Raw genomic sequence first — 20,550 nt, forward strand, 5'->3', positions numbered from 1 at the left:
ATCTGATTTTGGTAAAGCTCATGTGACCTGCAAAGTATTTCTCTCCTTCCTTTTTAATAGGAGTCAAGGAGGTGAGAATAGTCATCCAGCCATCATTGCGGATAAGCCTGGCTATTTCCTGATTTGTCACAGGTCGTGGTTGTATCTCTCAGATACATCCTGTGCCTTGCCTGGTCCCTGCCTCTCTTTAATTGCCCTTAACCTGAAGATATAGTTGGGCAAAGACCATACGGACACGAGCAGTTAGTGACGGAACTGTCTGGCGTGGAAGAACATACATAGCACCCTAATCACTTTCCTCCCTGTGAGAATCCTGCTTCTTTACTGTGTGTCCATAAAAGTCACATTATCAGTTCAATCATCCTTTATAAGTCTTTTACTTTCTTTTTTTAGCACAGATGTGTTTGTTATTTTGCATAAGTGGCTGACCACCAACTTAGAATTGTAGATTGCTTCACGTGGGTTGGTGAAAGGTAGAAGGTAAAGACTAGAACCGACTCTTGTATTAACATATTTGACAGCATGTTAAGTGCTCAGCCTTAAATGTCATTGTCAAGAGATGTTTTTTAATCAATCATGTCTTAGCAGGCTGACAGTACTGAAGAGATCCTACGTTTGAACCATCTAGCAGTTTAACACTAAGGGGTTTATGCAAAATAAGATAATAATGGAATCTTTTTTCTGCATCAAGAGTTTCTTATACACAGAACGGCGGACAGTATGAGACTTCGCACATTTGACGCATATCTAATTGTTTGAAGCATTGCCACATGTTGAATACACGAATGATGCAATTAAAATGTAAACAGAATTGTGTATTTTGTATTTGTAACTAGTATTAGGAAATATAAGTTATTAGTGTAATAGTATTTGTAATAACCATGCTGTGAAAATAATACATTTTGTTAACCTATGTAATGAAACATTTTTGCTTGATAAGTTTAAACTTGATTCTGCGCTAACGACATAAACAGACATTTAGACCCCGTTATTCACCATGTTTAGGAAACTTCATTATATTTTATACGTGACATATTTTTGGAGTCTGAATTGTGAACACTCAAAGGTTACGGTTTATGAACTTACCTTAATGCTTCATAGCTTTTTGAGATTTGAATTTTAGATGTATACGCTTGATCTGGCGTAAGAATATTCTCTTCTCATTCAAGAAAAATGTTCCTGGCGTGTCTTTGACTTAAATACATTTGCAGTGTCAGCAAGATGCCATCGAAATACTATTTTATGCAAAATGGGGCAGAGTTTCTCTAGAGGGACTCTGTCCTTACACCGGCAGTGTGACAAACATGATGATTGAAATAGTACTTCCATTAGCTGTAGGAAAATTGTCCGGTCAGCACTTACTTCTGTGGACTATGGCTCTGATAATATTGTTAATCGATGTTGGCATCTCATTACAAAACACAATTCTGCTTTGTTATTCTCCGACAAAGTTATTTCATTGAATTTCCAGCTCTTTATGTTTAACTCGACCTTGTGCACATTACAGTGGGATCTGTGTTACCATGAAGGCCAATCTTATGTTTCTGATAGTTCTTTAATCCGATTATACTCCAACATATGCTCTCATGCCCATTCTCCTTCGTATCACCTTTCACCTCTTCCGTTTCTGTACGTTGAAATGAAGAAGGGATGCAGCTACACTTTGCCCTTTGCCTCAATGGCCAGGGACGGATTGGCCATAAGGCGCAGTAGGCACGTGCCTAGGGGCCCCCAAGGTTAGGGAGCCTCTCCTAGGCCACCTAACCTCTGGGGACCCAATAGAGTCTGGGGGACAGAGCAGGAAACGGAAACTTGCTGCACTGCTCTCACTCCCGGCAGGCAGTGCATCTCGCTGAAGGGAGGGGGCAGTGCATCTCACTGCAGGGAGGGGTGGTGCTTCTCACTGCAGGGAGGGGGCAGTGCTTCTCACTGCAGGGAGTGAGGGGGAGGTGCTTCTCACTGCAGGGAGGGAGGGGGAGGTGCTTCTCACTGCAGGGAGGGAGGGGCGGTGCTTCTCACTGCAGGGAGGAGGGGTGGTGCTTCTCACTTCAGGGAGGGGAGAAGTGCAGTGCTTCTCACTGCAGAGAGGGAGGGGGAGGTGCTTCTCACTGCAGGGAGGGGGCAGTGCTTCTCACTGCAGGGAGTGAGGGGGAGGTGCTTCTCACTGCAGGGAGGGAGGGGGAGGTGCTTCTCACTGCAGGGAGGGAGGGGCGGTGCTTCTCACTGCAGGGAGGAGGGGTGGTGCTTCTCACTTCAGGGAGGGGAGAAGTGCAGTGCTTCTCACTGCAGAGAGGGAGGGGGAGGTGCTTCTCACTGCAGGGAGGGGGCGGTGCTTCTCACTGTAGGAAGGGAGGGGGAGGGGTGGTGCTTCTCACTGCAAGGAGGGGGCGGAGCTTCTCACTGCAGGGAGGGGGAGGGGTGGTGCTTCTCACTGTAGGAAGGGGGCGGTGCTTCTCACTGCAGGAAGGGAGGGGGAGGGGTGGTGCTTCTCACTGCAGGGAGGGGGCGGTGCTTCTCACTGCAGGGAAGGAGGGGTGCTTCTCACTGCAGGAAGGGAGGGGGAGGGGCGGTGCTTCTCACTGCAGGGAGGGGGCGGTGCTTCTCACTGCAGGAAGGGGGAGGTGCATCTCACTGCAAGGAAGGAGGGGGAGGGGTGGTGCTTCTCACTGCAGGAAGGGGGAGGTGCTTCTCACTGCAGGAAGGGGGAGGTGCATCTCACTGCAGGGAGGGAGGGGGAGGGGTGGTGCTTCTCACTGCAGGAAGGGGTGGTGCTTCTCACTGCAGGAAGGGGGCGGTGCTTCTCACTGCAGGAAGGCGGAGGTGCTTCTCACTGCAGGAAGGGGGCGGTGCTTCTCACTGCAGGAAGGGGGAGATGCTTCTCACTGCAGGAAGGGGGTGGTGCTTCTCACTGCAGGAAGGGGTGGTGCTTCTCACTGTAGGAAGGGGGAGGTGCTTCTCACTGCAGGGAGGGAGGGAGGGGCACAACCCCTCCTCTTTCACTCGTAACCTCTTCATTCACCCTCCCTGTGGAATTAACCCCCTTCCCTGCCACTGCTAACTCCCTCCACCTAGTTCCTCACCTTTCTCCTTTGCCCCTTACCTCTTATGCTTTTTCTCCTCCCTTTATTAACCCTTTCACTACTAAAGAGGCAGAAGGGAATTGGAGGGAGATTTGACGCATAACCCTAGTGTAACAAAAGGGTCAATCCCTTCATTCCCAAACCCTTTCCATGTCTGCGCTTCACCTTTTCTCACATTCACTGCTCCTATCCCCGTCATCCATCCACCCCTCATCCCAGCACTCACCCTTACATATTCCCTCCATTTAAAAACACATTTCATTTATAACGTGTTAACAAGGCATAAAACATATTTTCTGTATTTTTTATAAATGAGATGTTTTTATATGGAGGGAGTATCTAAGGGTGAGAGTGATGGGATGGGTGAGGGGGATTTTTGGTGAAGGGAGCAGTGTTGGTGAGAGTGATGGGATGAGGGGGATGTTAGGGAGATGGGAGCAGTGTAGGTGAGTGATGGGATGAGGGGGATGTTAGGGTAATGGGAGCAGTGTAGGTGAGAGTGTATGGGATTGAGGGGGAGTGTTAGGGTATGTAGGTGTTGTTGGGTAGTTTGTTCTTGGTATGATGGTATGCTGTGAGTGATGGATGAGGGGGATGTTAGGGTAATGGGAGCAGTGTAGGTGAGAGTGATGGGATGAGGGGGATGTTAGGGTAATGGGAGCAGTGTAGGTGAGAGTGATGGGATGAGGGGGATGTTAGGGTAATGGGAGCAGTGTAGGTGAGTGATGGGATGAGGGGGATGTTAGGGTATTGGGAGCAGTGTAGGTGAGTGATGGGATGAGGGGGATGTTAGGGTAATGGGAGCAGTATAGGTGAGTGATGGGATGAGGGGGATGTTAGGGTATTGGGAGCAGTGTAGGTGAGTGATGGGGTGAGGGGGATGTTAGGGAGATGGGAGCAGTGTAGGTGAGTGATGGGAGGAGGGTGATGTTAGGGAGATGGGAGCAGTGTAGGTGAGAGTGATGGGATGAGGGGGATGTTAGGGTAATGGGAGCAGTGTAGGTGAGTGATGGGGTGAGGGGGATGTTAGGGAGATGGGAGCAGTGTAGGTGAGTGATGGGAGGAGGGGGATGTTAGGGAGATGGGAGCAGTGTAGGTGAGAGTGATGGGATGAGGGGGATGTTAGGGTGATGGGAGCAGTGTAGGTGAGTGATGGGGTGAGGGGGATGTTAGGGAGATGGGAGCAGTGTAGGTGAGTGATGGGATGAGGGGGATGTTAGGGTATTGGAAGCAGTGTAGGTGAGAGTGATGGGATGAGGGGGATGTTAGGGTAATGGGAGCAGTGTAGGTGAGTGATGGGATGAGGGGGATGTTAGGGTAATGGGAGCAGTGTAGGTGAGTGATGGGATGAGGGGGATGTTAGGGAGATGGGAGCAGTGTAGGTGAGTGATAGGATGAGGGGGATGTTAGGGTAATGGGAGCGGTGTAGGTGAGTGATGGGATGAGGGGGATGTTAGGGTAATGGGAGCAGTGTAGGTGAGAGTGATGGGATGAGGGGGATGTTAGGGTAATGGGAGCAGTGTAGGTGAGAGTGATGGGATGAGGGGGATGTTAGGGTAATGGGAGCAGTGTAGGTGAGTGATGGGATGAGGGGGATGTTAGGGTATTGGGAGCAGTGTAGGTGAGTGATGGGATGAGGGGGATGTTAGGGTAATGGGAGCAGTGTAGGTGAGTGATGGGATGAGGGGGATGTTAGGGTATTGGGAGCAGTGTAGGTGAGTGATGGGGTGAGGGGGATGTTAGGGAGATGGGAGCAGTGTAGGTGAGTGATGGGAGGAGGGGGATGTTAGGGAGATGGGAGCAGTGTAGGTGAGAGTGATGGGATGAGGGGGATGTTAGGGTAATGGGAGCAGTGTAGGTGAGTGATGGGATGAGGGGGATGTTAGGGTATTGGGAGCAGTGTAGGTGAGTGATGGGGTGAGGGGGATGTTAGGGAGATGGGAGCAGTGTAGGTGAGTGATGGGAGGAGGGGGATGTTAGGGAGATGAGAGCAGTGTAGGTGAGAGTGATGGGATGAGGGGGATGTTAGGGTGATGGGAGCAGTGTAGGTGAGTGATGGGGTGAGGGGGATGTTAGGGAGATGGGAGCAGTGTAGGTGAGTGATGGGATGAGGGGGATGTTAGGGTATTGGAAGCAGTGTAGGTGAGAGTGATGGGATGAAGGGGATGTTAGGGTAATGGGAGCAGTGTAGGTGAGTGATGGGATGAGGGGGATGTTAGGGTAATGGGAGCAGTGTAGGTGAGAGTGATGGGGTGAGGGGGATGTTAGGGTAATGGGAGCAGTGTAGGTGAGAGTGATGGGGTGAGGGGGATGTTAGGGTAATGGGAGCAGTGTAGGTGAGTGAGGATGAGGGGGATGTTAGGGGGATGGGAGCAGTGTAGGTGAGTGATGGGATGAGGGGGATGTTAGGGTAATGGGAGCAGTGTAGGTGAGTGATGAGATGAGGGGGATGTTAGGGTAATGGGAGCAGTGTAGGTGAGAGTGATGGGATGAGGGGATGTTAGGGGGATGGGAGCAGTGTAGGTGAGAGTGATGGGATGAGGGGGATGTTAGGGAGATTGGAGCAGTGTAGGTGAGTGATGGGGTGAGGGGGATGTTAGGGTAATGGGAGCAGTGTAGGTGACAGTGATGGGATGAGGGGGATGTTGAGTGATGGGATGAGGGGGATGTTAGGGAGATGGGAGCAGTGTAGGCGAGTGATGGGATGAGGGGGATGTTAGGGAGATGGGAGCAGTGTAGGCGAGTGATGGGATGAGGGCGATGTTAGGGTAATGGGAGCAGTGTAGGTGAGAGGATTCCTGTCTTTTACAAGGTGGTTCAAAAAACCTTCTTTGTAAAGCGACCTAGATCACTTGTGCTGAATAGGGGTCAGAAGGACTTATCTCATTGGTCCTGAACAATAAGACAAAGATCAAGGTTTACTAAAAAGCACTAAATCTTGACGCAGCTGAAAACCCAATTACTTAAGATCCTTTTAAGATGTTGTCAAGAGAGAGACGATTTGGCCCGGGATTAAAGGGGTTACACCCCATTTGGCCACCCTCTACTCTCACCTGGGAAGCAAGGGGTTAACTGGACTGGGGTCCAGTAATGTGTTTTTGCCTTGCTTCAGCCATCCAACTGTTTATCCCCCTTTATAAATGTATTGTTTCTGTGACAGTGTCTGCACCACACACACACTGGGGCTTAAGGGGTTAATGAGCTACAGTTTAGGAAAATACAAATGTGGTGTGTCTTTTCAGAAATCTCTGGGCTTCAAAAGGCTTGATTGAAGTTGGGTGTGAAAAGTACAGAGGGGGTTTGGTGTATGTTAACACATATTGCTGGTAGAGACAGGTAAGGGCAATGTCTGGGGCATTGCGTGTGAAATCTAGCACCTGTGACAAATGTTCTCTACACACGAGTCCCTGCTTCAAAGGATTTATTGACCAGGGGTGCGGTTACCCAAGGGGATATCAGAATGAGTGACCTTATTAAATATAAGAATATTATGAGATGTCCTCGGCTGAACGTGCTAAAAGCTACATATGTTTATTCGTGGGACTGATTCGCACATAAGGATTACAGACACATGATGTCTAGCCGGTACTAAGAGACAGATATTAATATCTCTCTTAATTTTAATATTACACGGTAATATTTAGTCTTATTGGGAGCGTCATGCGTGCCAGAATGTATTAATATGTCTTGCGTGCCAGTAAGTACTACTGAAGTTATGAAGTTATTTAGATAGGAAAAGCAGTTTTTAAACGTCCTTGGGTGGGAGGAGTTTTACTCTGAGGAAAACTGTCAACCTCACCACTGATTTATGAGATGGGCTGGGTTTAGGTTGTGTTCAATGGGAAATAATTGTATAAGAACCAGGCTCAGCCTATGGCTATTGTCCTTCATGTCTTTCGTGTCTTGGTGATTTTGAAGATTGCTGTATGAACTGCCAGTCCAGAATTATGACTGCTTCATCATTCCATCTTACGTAAGAGCCTATATTTTGTCTGTTATTTGTATAATCTCGTGTGTTCACCTTTTTCAAGGAATAAATTATATTTTATCATATCTAAGTCTCGTTCAGTTCAACCCAGTTATATTTGGTGTGTATTATTAATAAAACATACAGAACACCTACAAGCTCAAATTGAACCCCCAAAATACCCACAACATATATATAGTTAGGCACTGTACCGTATATAAGTTTTTCTGGATGTGCACTGAGCTTTGTCTGTGTTTTATGTTATGTCTCTGGTTTTAAGTGTATTATTAATAGCCTGTCTCAAAGCTACCGTCACAGATGTGTGGAGACTTGACACCATTTAGTAAATCTGGACCTCAAATGTAACCAATGTGTATTGTTAAACAAGAAAACTATGTAAGCCTAGGTATCCAATCATACATTTAAAAAAAAAATGCTTGTGTCTTGAAAACACGGGGATTCAGAAAATGATTGTTTCTGCATCCAATTTAAAATGTTACAATATGCAGACAGTCTGGCAAACATTTCAACACAGACCCGCAGCTGAAATCCCATGTATCTCCCACAAAATCAGCCTCATTTATTTTAGCAGTTTCTACCTCCAGCCTGTCATAGACAATTAGGGGCCGTGGTTATGGTTCTCCTGTAACATGTAATTACATTGCTTCTTTATTCTCCAGGAGTCGGCTTTTGCTATTTTGCTTCCTCCGTGTATTCTGCCCGGTGCAGAATCCGCAGACAAACGTGAGACCATTACAAGCCAGCGACTTGTAATTATAGAACAGATGAGCACTTAGAATGATAAATGCTACAACGGGAGCAAATGCAGCCTCAGCAGCAGAATACTTGATATGGTCAGTTCCATGTGTTAATGATTAATTAAACCTATTGTGACTGGAAATTAGCCCGGATTCATGAGACCAGAACAAAATAAAGATGTAACCTGGCTCACTTTCCCTGAAACAGCAGCATAAAAAGCAAAAATCCTTGGACTTCCCCCTTAAATCCAAATGGGACCGCCCAGTGAGGATTCCCTGCTGCTGGGGGAGTTAGTCTGGCTACAGCTGTACCGCTTAGGCTGTGATTATACCTAAAAACGCCGGTGGCGTCGCTTAGCACGACGCCGCACGTCCGGAAAACAAAATACAAAAAAAAAAACAATTAAAGTAAACACTCCTGTAGCGGCGTGTGCGCCGCCTGGAGCTGCAGGGCGGGCGACTGGTGAAGAGACAGAGGAATTTGTTCTCTGGAGGCGACGGCCGCGTCATGTGAGCGGGTCATCCAATGAGGGCAAACCGCTCACGGCCACGCCTCCACCACGCCTGCCTGTCTCCTCTGCTTCTCTTCTCTCCTGTATGTTCACGGTGCCGCTCGGAGTCTATTTATCACCCGTCGCATCACTGCAAAACTGGAGCAAAAAAGGGACACCATGTATCTCTTCAAACATTGCCATTGACGCAATTGGGATAGACAAAATCTGGTAACATCCATAGTATGTTAGTTTAAATTATTGCACCTGGACAGCCATATAAATCTGCTTAAAAAAAACAGGAAGTAATACTGGTCTCTTGATTTGTATGCATCGCGGTAACCAGGGGATCCCCAGAGATGGAAATAAAGCGCAATTCTGCCCCGGTAAAAATAAGTGGTTGGGGGGGGGGGAGGGCATTACTGCTTTAAATTGAAAAAAAAAAAAAAAAATGATCTTCAATTTCTAAAAGAAGCATGGAAAGTGTAGGCGCATATTGTGTATATTCCAGCGCTCTTTCAAGCATATGTTAATTCAATGGATTTAAGAAAGTCTGAATCTGCAAATGTGTGATTTATAAGGTCATTTGTCAACTCAACAAGCTAAAAGTGACCGTGAATGCGAATTCTTCCTTTATTTATTTTTTGAATACATGATGGTCCTCGTCATGTGTTAATTTCAGTAGCTGAAAGACAGATTAAACTGTCAGCGCATCAACAATGTCAAAGTGACATATTACAGTCACGGTGGCAGAATTACCAATGTAAATGAATGCTGCTTATTCATCAGTGTCTCTCTCTATAATTCCCTAAAACATTCTCTGTGCTTTTTTACATTGTTGACTTTCTACTACAGGGATTTAAACAAAAGTTGCATACATAACTGGAGGTGCAAATCTGCTCATTTTCTTTCTGAATTCCGGTAAACATTTTACCAAAATCACAAATCTGGTGCCAACATTTTTTTCTCCCACCACTTTTTCCCTGTGCGATCTTGCACAGTAAGTTCTTCGTGCAAACAATCGTTCATTGTCAAGTCTTCCACTTTGAAAAAAAAGTTTGTGAATGGTCGAAAATGAGAAAGCGCCAATTATCGCGGCAAACTTTCATTTGGCTGAAAAAGTGCCCCAAATCTATTCATTCCACCGATTGCCTTTCTCCACCAGGGAATTATCCATGTTCCTGCTAGAGGGGCTATCGCCACATTATACCGTAATATGTTTATACATTTAGAAATACTGTACTATATTGGTGTACCCACATTAAAAAAAAAAGTTGTTAAACAATTGGTAAATTATGAAATAACACTAAAGATGATAAAGAAGCTGTTACATGGAGAAGTGCTCTGTACTTCTTCCTACATTAGACTGACTTTATTTGAATCTGTAGCTTCTATGTTATTCCAGCTATACATTATTCATGGCAGCAGAAGTAATTCAGGCTTCTCTCATAAGAAACGCGTTAACCTGAGAACATATGGTGAGAACGCACAAGCCTTCTACACCTACCGAAGGATTCCAAATTCATGGGAAAAGCCTCTGATTTCCTTTGGGGGGGTTGTAACAAAGTGAATGAACAATTGAACCTTTGCAAATATAGATCTGAAACCTAACCGCAAAAAGCAAAACAATAATGATCACAAAATACACTATCTGCAGCTTTTATTACCAAACAGATTGGGCTCATACCCAACAGGGAAAATAATGCAGTGGGATTTCTATTGTGGATCCCAAGTTATAAAGCGCATCTTTCTTTAGAATAACTGCATTTAAGAGGACTCAAAAAATATGACATTAATATTTCTCCAAAACAAATATACTGTAGTGGATTATTTCACTGTAATACAATTGATCAGCTTGTTCCTTGAGATAGTCACATTCCTATAAGCTGTTTCACTATTGAATTACATTTTATTTCATATATTCAGAAATAAAAGCAATCACCTTCCCCAGTACATCAAAAAAAATAATCAATTCGAACAAAAACACATTGCAATGTAAAAATGACGTTTTGAACAAGCTTGTTCTCAGTCTGACATCGCCATCTTGTGGTCAAATAATGTTGTACGCGATAGTCATTCACACCACCCCAAGTAAAGCTAAGGCCCCGCTGCCTCAGACCACGTGCCCGCACTGCAGACAGGCGGCGCGGGGAGAGGCACTTGACCGCTATCTGCTGTCTGTAGGGAGCGTGGCCAAAACGGGTCGGGGGGCGTGGCAATGATGTTGGGGGGCGGGGCCATCACACTGTGTGCCAGGGGTTCCCTCCCCCCGTGCATCTGCTGACACTGCAGACAGACTATGAGGAGTCTGTGGGAGGGAGCAGGGGGGACTCCCTTGGTGCTGCAGCTGCTTTCCTCCCCGAAGCCTCCCCTCCTCATTGGCTCACAGCCACACCACGTGACGCGTCGCCGCTTGGGATTACATTTCTCTTGCATCCCCTGGCGGCTGACGCGTCACAGCGTGTAGTGAGCCGTGCAGGGAGGAGGGACTGGGACCTGCTCGGGAGGACACCATCAGATGGTGAGTAATGCGCACGCGGCCGCGCGGGCCGCCGGACACAGCGGGACCAAAGCCTAAGGCTGCGTCCCCTCCAACGCTGAGCAGGCGGCGCTTGCCGCGTTAACTTACATATATATATAAATATGTAAGTTCCCGCTCACGCAGTGTGTGGGCACACGCTGACCCGCATTTGGCACTTACCAAAAAAAAAAAAAAACATACGTCCCTGCGCGCTCAGCTGGCCCGCAATACGCCCCCCTCTCCCGCGCTTGCGTAAATTGGAGGACACCCGGCACTCATCCTTGGAGCGCTCTCCAAGCATGAGCGCGCTCAGCGCCAGCGGGGACACAGCCTTATTCACATGTAATTTGCAGTTGCTGGACAAACATACATGTGTTTGTTTAGAGAAAAGCAAGACATTTAGGAACTCGCACTGCTTTCTTGTGATTCTGGGTAATGACATGCAAATAAGCACTCACAGTGGCCTCTTCCCCAATTTATTCATGGATCCTTTAAAGCTTCTGCCTGCCGTTTAACAGCTTTTATAGCAAAACCTGGGTCATAGAAGTGCACAGCCAACAAACTTACTCACAGACAGTGGTGAATATTGTAAGAGCTCATTACCCCCAATCCTTGGCTGCAGTGGAAGCATTGTATGCAGTGTGATTATGGGGGCAGGCAGGTTTAAAGGGCTTGCCTGCGACATGTGAATGCGCTGTGTTCTTTATCCTTGCTGTACTATACAGTGGAGGGGCTGTCACTTTCATACTCCCCATTACTACTCCCCATTACTCGTGTACTTGGTGTATAACTGTACACATGAGAAGCATCCCTACGCCGTCACCTTTATCACATGTAACAAAGGAACGGATATTCTGCGTTCATGTGGACTTGGCCCACACTGCACATTGCTAGTGAGATACAATGAAGATGCTCTTATTCTCTTCATTGTAACAGCAGGTTATATGTTGGAAACTGGATCAGAATATTTGCTCATTCACATTCCTTGTGTATTTGATTATAGGCCTCAAGTACATCTGGGGCCTTATCTAGGGACATGTACACATTAAAGTAGCAATCCTTCCCAAAAGCCTACATGACTAACTCATACTTGGTATCTTGCCCCCTGATCATGTCCTGCTCTCCATCTCTCCCAAACTCTAGCATCTGGGGATATATCTCCTGAATGAAGCGTCAGATTTTGGAAAAAGAACAAATCTAAAATGTAAAACAAATGCAAATGAAATGTGTGATCAGCATGGCTGCTTTAAAAGCACAATGTGAGCACAGAGTAAAGAAACTAAATATTATAAAGGCTAAGGTTCCAAAAAGGGTCATTTAATGGCTATAGAAAGTCATGGTTGCATCCAACGTTTCGATGCCAACATGCACCTTCATCCTTGATGGCCTAAATGTTGGATGCAACCTTGCTCCTATAGTCATTAAATAACCTGTTTTGCTACCTTTTGATTTTGTCCTATTTTTAGTGTGCTTGACTCCCCTTTGCTCATGTTTGTTATTCCCTGACCGGATTATTTGATGTAGCAACCATTCTGTTATTTTCTATTCTCTTAGATCCCTTGCTGGGGCATCCCAAGTAGCTTGATCGGATTACCCATCTCTTTTAAAGTCTAAAGTTCACCAGGTGTTACTTTTTAATCCAAAATTCTTTAAAACAAATTGCATTAAGGTATGTTTACAGTATTACATTTCTTGAGTCTGTTTTCAAACACAAGATTCATGATTTTTGCCACAGAATAAAGTCTACAAAAACTGAACTGCAGCAAGAAATCTAATGTCCAATTTTATATTCCGATCGTGAAAAGAAGCCGCGGCTTTTATAATGTATCATAGTCGTCGTCATCGTCATGTTTACGCTTCAGCGAGTTAGATTCATTTGCCGCATTCTGCGATGACACCATGTTGGTCGTAATGAGAATGTTTTTGGAGCCAATAAGGGAAGGACTGATGAGAACATTTTGAACTGTAGGAGTGGTAGGAGTCACTACAAAAAGAAAAATAATATGTCACCTAAGCACAACTAGTGAATAAGTTCAATTCATCTGAACAGTAACAAGTTTGTTTTATTTGTTTGTGTTTCTCAAATACACATGTAAACGTAATTACAATTTATACCAATGCTTTCTTCCTTGGGAGGGATGGAAGGGGATTTGAAGCGGTAATCAGCGGGATTGTATACAGGTGCCTTAGACAGTGCAACCACTTGTTCTGCCATTGGTTCATTTATCCTGCATAGAAATTCGGTGTTCGGAAAAGACTAATGCAGCTTATGAAGTTTCCCCCCAACCTTCAGAGTGCTGACTATGCCAAACTAAGTTATGTTGCTGCATATTACTACATGTAAATAAAAGTTATATAAACTACCATTTACAGATACACAGGTGAAACTATCTACACTAACTTGGTCAAATAAACCAATCCTAAAATACACACCCACCATCAATGGTCCATGTTTGCCACACATCACATCTGGAAAGCATTTCACATTTTGCGACTGCGCTGCGACTGGCATCTGATAAAATCCTAACTGTAGAATCTCAGTATGACAGTGTTGTCTGGAGCTCTCGTTCAAACGAACTCTATATCCTTCACCATAACGGATCCAGAATCCCTTACTGGAGACATCATGCACACAACGTGGAGAACACTGTATTTACTAACCTGTTTTGACTGTTGTCTGTGAGGTTGGGATCTGAACAGTGAATCGCTGACCGGTCAGGGATAAAGGCGTGCCAACTTTAGAAACAGACAATGTTTGTGCAGAAGGGGCCCCTAGAAGTGATATACACAAAATAAGAGAGTAGAATAAATGCATCCTACTGAGTACGTTACTTGGGCAAATGGAAATGCACACAAGTCTAACTAAACAGCCCAACTGTACAGCAACCTCTCACAAGCTATAGACTTTTCCAAACTTACAGATGTTATGGAAATCATGGCAATGAATATAACGTCACAGAAACATCTTCCCCACGGTGTTGATGTTAGCAGTTCTACAATCAATCCAAAGATAAAAGGAGCTGACTCCAGGACTCAGAGGCCGGTGCTCCGTGTCCCTTTGCAGCGAGGGACACTTTATTGCATGGATATAATACAACGTGCTGCAGATTATCCACTATAAACGTGATGCGGTTACAAAGTACTATCCTTTATAGATCTTTGTATTTAAAAACAAGGAGGCAGGTTACACCGTACGAGTTATAGAAAACCTACTGCATGTGATACGCTTTCTATCCTAAACATATATATTACGTAACATCCTTAAAAAGGCAATTTAGTCGTGATTATCGTAGGGACATTGAACAAGGAAATAGTCTACAAAATTTGATTTCTCTGGTACATCGTTAATCAACGCAGGATTGCTAGAATAAAAACACACCAAAAAAACCTTCTATAAAAAGACTGGAAGTGATTTAAAAATGATAACTGCATCTTCTTTAGCGTCATCTCATATCAGAGATATTATTCAACGTAACTGGCATATTGTACAAAAAGAAAAATGACCATCTTGCACACAGCCCACCAAGAATAGTTTAATATACTATACAATACTAGAGCCAGTACATTGGGATCCTATTTTAATAGTACTGAACTTGAAACGTGCATGTTGCTGCCATGTGCAGTGTTCTAACACATACAACACAAAAACATGTACACACCATTACCAGGCAAAAGATTCCAATTAATACTTATATTCAGGGCTCGACAAATTGCAAAAAATGCTGCTCGTCAGACCAAAAAAGCTACTCGCCCCCCTGGCCCCGCCCCCATTTTTTATTTATTTTTAATAAATTCCTAATAAGAGCAGGCAGAGGCTGATCACTGGTGTTTACCCCACAGCTCATCTCCATAAAATACCCCATGACCTGGGATGGTTCAAGGGTTGCATGTGGGGTTCTGTCACCCCGCCCACTTCTCCCACAATCCTCTCTCCTATGCATTCCTGCAGACCCCCCCCCCACACGCTAAGGAAATACTGCACATCCATTTTGGAAATGGAGAAGAGCAGGAGGGGGAAAACAAAGTCTTGTGTGGAGGGGAGCAGGAAAATAAATAAGGCTGTGGCACTGCTCCAGATTATATGGAAGCATGTATACGTATAGGATACATGTATAGGTTACTGTACATATTCTATCCATCCTATTGATTCAAATGAATGCAGAGAATGATGTTACAGCTACACTAGCTAGGTTGGACTTGTGATGTATTTATTTATTATATGGGGTATGTGGGGGCAGGAACAGTAGGCTGAGAACCGTAGATGCAGAGAAGCTCAGTATACTTGACTGCACCGGGGATACCTCATGCCCAGCATTCCAGCTCCTACTACATTCTCTAATCTATTCAAAGAAGAGTGAGGGAGAGCAGCGATCCTATCCAGACACAGCAAACATACCGGGAGAGAAAATTTCTATCGGCAGGATTGATTGAGGCGTTCAATGCTCCGCTGAGAGGTGCTGCTGAGAGAGCCAATAGTTGCGCACGCTAGTAAATCTGTTCCCACCTCATGCTCTTTTTTGGCACGCAGCAGCTCTTCCAAGAAGGAAGGGATGATTTAAAAAGAAACGCATGCTGTGCCCGGCATGAAAGAGCTGCGTGTGGCTTAGGAGGGACGTCTCGCCTGCGGCTAAAATGCACCTCGCCCCAGGCGAGTGATTTTGTCAAGGCCTTGTTATATTAACTGCTCCGCAGGAGTGGTTTTATCCACTCCTGTGTCCATGTTTATCTTTGTATGTAGAATGTACAAGAGCAGTAAGAGATCTAATAGCAGATTTGTTATGAAATGTAAACTAAAGATACTAAAAACGCAATGGCTAAATATTTCGTTGTTAGTAGGAACTACCTGTCCAGCACAATTAAAAGTCATTGGAATTGAAAAAGTATAAAAAAAACATTCTTCTCGTGGAAGAGATTTCCAAACTTTATTATAACAATTAGGTGCCCTTAAAAGAAGGAGTTCTAAATGAAGATTGTAATTGGAATGTTTTCTTTATAATTTTGTATATAGCTTCTGGATGCTTTGTTAATTTGTTATTGTGTACCTGTGCCTTTTAATGTTTTATATCAAGGTTGTAAGGTAATGTCACCAGATATCCCAGTTGGGAGTGTGCACTGACTTGTTAATATTTGGGACTAGTAGATGACCAGTGCCCGGTTTGGGAATAGTAGATGACCAGTGCCCGGTTTGGGAATAGTAGATGACCAGTGCCCGGTTTGGGAATAGTAGATGACCAGTGCCCGGTTTGGGAATAGTAGATGACCAGTGCCCGGTTTGGGAATAGTAGATGACCAGTTCCCGGTTTGGGAATAGTAGATGACCAGTGCCTGGTTTGGGAATAGTAGATGACCTCTCCTCGGTTTCCCTCATTGTTGGGTGCTTCACTCCATTAAAAAAAGCGACTTTCCAGCTGTATGAAGTTTGCAGAATCCAGCTGTCATTTTTCTCACCATGTGGACTTTATTTCTGCTCTAGGTGAACCATGGGACGGCACACCTATCCTTTTGTACTATATTCTGCATAAACGTGAGGCCGATTATTTACCAGCTTGATACTCCATATTGAATGATGGTGTTACTGATACGTCCCGTTACAGGGGTGGGTTTGAGCTCTCCTAATTCTGATTTTGCTATATTCTGCAAGTGTTTACATTTGTGTTCCTTGACCCTTTTCTATTACAAGTGGTGTTAAAATTGTTACTCGAGACATTTAGGGCCTCATTCTATAAAAGTGCAAAGTGGAAGATCGCAGTCATTTGGACTGAATCAGTCCCTTAGATACGGTTTATATCCCTACCATTAGTGTTGTGTAACTAAAAAAATATTTGTCATGTTCCGCTTTCACGCTACCTCCATTAATATTACAATTATCACTACTCCGCTATGGCGGACGCTGCAGGGACAAGAGCCGCCCCACAATGGGGCCGGGCCCGCTGCGAGAGGGGGCGCCGCGCCTACAAAAACTCATGCGCAAGAAAAGTGAGATCAGGAGTCGCGACGGAGTGCTAGGCCACGCCCCCAGCGGTTCAGCCAATGAGGGCGAACCTGACGGGTGACGTGACGACCACGCCCCCCCCTCTTTCCCCCTGCAGCTCACTGCAGACCGGGGGACTTGGCTGCACTCGCCGCCTTCCTCGCATTGAATCCTTTGACTTGCACGTGCATGTGCAGGTTACATAGTGAAGCTCTTACCTAACGTCGGAGTACTAGGCCTGCTGCTTAAAGCCCCCACAGTTAATCTGGGCACCGTTATTCTTCCGGAAATCTGTACAAAAGTGATGCATCATTTGTCATGTTACCAAGTGTCACAAAAATTCTAAATATTACAAAGATACATTTAAATATTATATATAAACTGGACTGTACAGCAGTCTCCCTTCTGCCTCGGTATATTACTATACATCAGTATATTGGATCCCTTTTAGAGCACAGGGCTATAGTTTAAAACAGAGGTCTTCAATGTGCAGGCCGCAGGCCAGAACCAGCTCACGAAGGGGCCTTGTGGCCCTTGAACTCTTGTAATTTCATACCAGTTGCTTAAGTATTTACGGGCAGTTTTTCACACACAAACTCACTTACAGAAAAAAGTAACGCAAATGTATATGGTAAAGATGTTAGAAATGCAAAATGTTATTAGATTATTTTGAATACATCACACATGAAATTGTAATAAGCAATACGGCTCTGTGACCATGCTCACCTTCTTCTGTATGGATTTCAGCCGATAGTTTTGTGCTGTCAGGCAGTATCTGTCTGGGGGAAGCCGGGGGCCAGAGTAGGGTTTGATTAACGGTAGAGGTGTCTGATTCTTTTGTCTTGCAATATCTAGTAAAAACTATAAGACCAAATACAAATAGTGAATACGGAGAAGGATTGTTTGAATCTTCAGGGAAAAACCACTGACAGTCCTTTGTATATTATGCAATAAGTGCATCGTTGCAACGATTATCCAACAAGTCAAACTTATGCTTTTTGCACGTTCTGCAGAATATTTTCTCTGACACAAAACAAGGTAGAAATGGTCAACTAAACAGAATGATGGAACTGCACGTTGTTTCATTTTTCAAATGAGCAGACACTCTCCCAAAACAAAGTGTTTCCTCTTCGGTGGGAAACCGCGTTAATTTCTGCTTCCTGAGATACGTACCGTCGTAGTGTACGCTGGGGCAAATCTGCGGGTTTAAATGTCCCAGTCACGTGGGTTAATAGGAAAGTCGCAAGGGATGATGTCACCACTTCCTATAGGCCCATTATGATAGCCCCAACTAGCCCAGCTGTAGCTGCTATTGTCACCCCCTACAGAGGTATATCAGGAAGCAGGGGGTCCCCAGAGCTGAAATTAACGCTGTTCAGCTCTAGAGACATGATTAAAAAAAAAAAAACACAAAAAGACCAGAACAGCAACCCCCCACCCGATACAATATGTGTCCTGCTCTTTTTTAAATGTTTTTCTAGTGTTAAAAATCATGATTTACTTAATCTCTGGTGTCTGGAGTAACCTTTAAACTGCAAAGAGCTTTGGGGAGAATGTCATTTTAACCTCCAAATTTCTATTGCTTATATCTTTTGAACAAATAATAATATATATAAAAAAAAAAAGGAGGAAGCGCTAAAAAACACAATAAAATGATCTAAACAACATAAACAATTGTGGGGTTGGTGCAGCATGAAAATAGAACTGTTCCAAGTTCCAAAAATGATGAAGTGTCCAAAGAACTCGGAGCACCTCAAATAAAAAGAAAAAATAGTCACAAAATTCAAAACAAACGACCAGTGGTAAGATATGCATTTACATGGAAGTGCCTGGACCCAGTCACTGAAAGGTTTCTTTACGCCTCCCCTGCAGCATAGAAGAAAACAGAGCCTCTTCATAATAATCAAATGTCAGGGACAAGAGCCGCCCCACAATGGGGCCGGGCCCGCTGCGAGAGGGGGCGCCGCGCCGACAAAAACTCATGCTCAAGAAAAGTGAGATCAGGAGTCGCGACGGAGTGCTAGGCCACGCCCCCAGTGGTTCAGCCAATGAGGGCGAACCTGACGGGTGACGTGACTGCCACGCCCCCCTCCCCCTCTTTCCCCCTGCAGCTCACTGCAGACCGGGGGACTTGGCTGCACGCGCCGCCTGCCTCGCATTGAATCCTTTGACTTTCACGTGTATGTGCAGGTTACATAGTGAAGCTCTTACCTAACGTCGGAGTACTAGGCCTGCTGCTTAAAGCCCCCACAGTTAATCTGGGCACCGTTATTCTTCCTGAAATCTGTACAATAATATCTCTATAGATACCCCTGGCGAAGCAGGAACTACCTGCGAAACGCGTAGGGCAACGGGGGACCAGTGTTGCTGCAACAGCCAAACCGGAAGTAACGTCAGACGCCGGCTGGAACGGCGAGGTCACCAGAGAGGAGAGAAAGTCTGCAGTAGCTGGCTCCTGTTTTGTGTACATTCTGTGTGTACTCTGCTTTGTGCGAGTTTACCCTGATAAAGCTGGAGATTTTATGAAGAGGCTCCGTTTTCTTCTGTTCTATGCTGTAGGAGAGGGGGAGTAAAGAAACCTTTCAGTGTCTGGATCCAGGCACTTTCATGTAAGTGCATATCTTACCACTGGCCGTTTGTTTTGAATTTTGTGAACTTGCTTCACTATTTTTTATTTGAAGTGCGGAGTTCTTTGGACACTTATCTCTTGAACAAAGCATACAAATAAAAACCGCTTTGGAAAGGGAAAGAGTTGATGTCGGCTATTATACTGTAGTAAATAAAAAAATAAAATGCCAAATATCTGTCTGGCGATTAATGCGGACGGCTTCTTTAGCTGCGAATGGTGAGAAGATGTGTGCAGTATGTTACTAATCCCTTTTAAGTGAACAGAACAAAAAATTAAGTTCTCGACTCAAGGATGACTGAAAATTGCCAGAGCTCAATTGATTCCATACGCATGGAATTTAGGATGAACAAAATAGCGGAAGCTGTGCTTGTATTTTCGCAAGTTAAAGCTTTTCAGAACATCAATACTTTCAAACGTCTGTTTAACCCTCTCACTGCCAGAAACGCATTGGCCACTCTGAAACTGTAGGGTTAAGGAGGGAGGTCAGCAGAACAAGGTCTTGAGCAGTGTTTTCATGCCCCTGACCCACGGTAACACCAGGCTTCTGAGACAACCACCTAACTATTACTATGCACAAAAAACGTATTCACCTGGATGCAAATGCATTGTATGTATGTGTCTTTATTTATATGGCCCATTAAATTACATAGTGCTTCACAGCAGTAATACATGTGACAATCATATAAATTACAAATAACACAAAGGGGAGAAGTGCTTCAGACATAAAAGAAACATTTAGGAAAAGGAGTCCCTGATCCGAAGAGCTTACAATCTAGTTGGTAAGTAGGAAGAACATACAGAGACAGTTTGAAGGTGTTCTGGTAAGTGCGTCTGCAAGGGGCCAATGTTTATGTATGAGGTGTCTAGTATCAGCCACGGAGCTACTCATTATGCTTCGTTACGCAGGTATATTTTAAGGTGGGTCTTAAACGTGGATAGAGAGGGTGCTAGTCAGATATTGAGGGGAAGGACATTCCAGAGGGTAGAGAGAAGACATCCTTGAGCAGAACGCAAGAGTCGGGATGGTGTACAGCGAGAAATTAGGGCTGAGATGTAAGGAGGGGCAGAAGAGTGTAAAGATTTAAAAGTGAGGAGGAGAACGGAGTGTGTGATGCAGGATTCCATAGGAAACC

The 20,550-nt window shown here is 44.9% G+C and overlaps 1 protein-coding gene across 1 annotated transcript; it reads right to left on the reverse strand.

The window, feature by feature from the left end:
- Nucleotides 1-9,941: 9,941 nt before the first annotated feature.
- Nucleotides 9,942-19,879, reverse strand: LOC142483586 (transcription initiation factor TFIID subunit 9-like; the record flags this gene model as incomplete). The annotated part of the gene is made up of 7 exons (XM_075583601.1): nucleotides 9,942-12,801; nucleotides 13,479-13,589; nucleotides 17,007-17,079; nucleotides 17,515-17,649; nucleotides 19,120-19,206; nucleotides 19,290-19,341; nucleotides 19,746-19,879. Coding segments are annotated over 7 exons (759 nt in total), but the record flags the coding sequence as incomplete, so codon positions are not given.
- Nucleotides 19,880-20,550: the final 671 nt, after the last annotated feature.

This window comes from Ascaphus truei, unplaced genomic scaffold, assembly GCF_040206685.1.
Source record: "Ascaphus truei isolate aAscTru1 unplaced genomic scaffold, aAscTru1.hap1 HAP1_SCAFFOLD_3385, whole genome shotgun sequence".
Classification (NCBI taxonomy): Eukaryota; Metazoa; Chordata; class Amphibia; order Anura; family Ascaphidae; genus Ascaphus; species Ascaphus truei.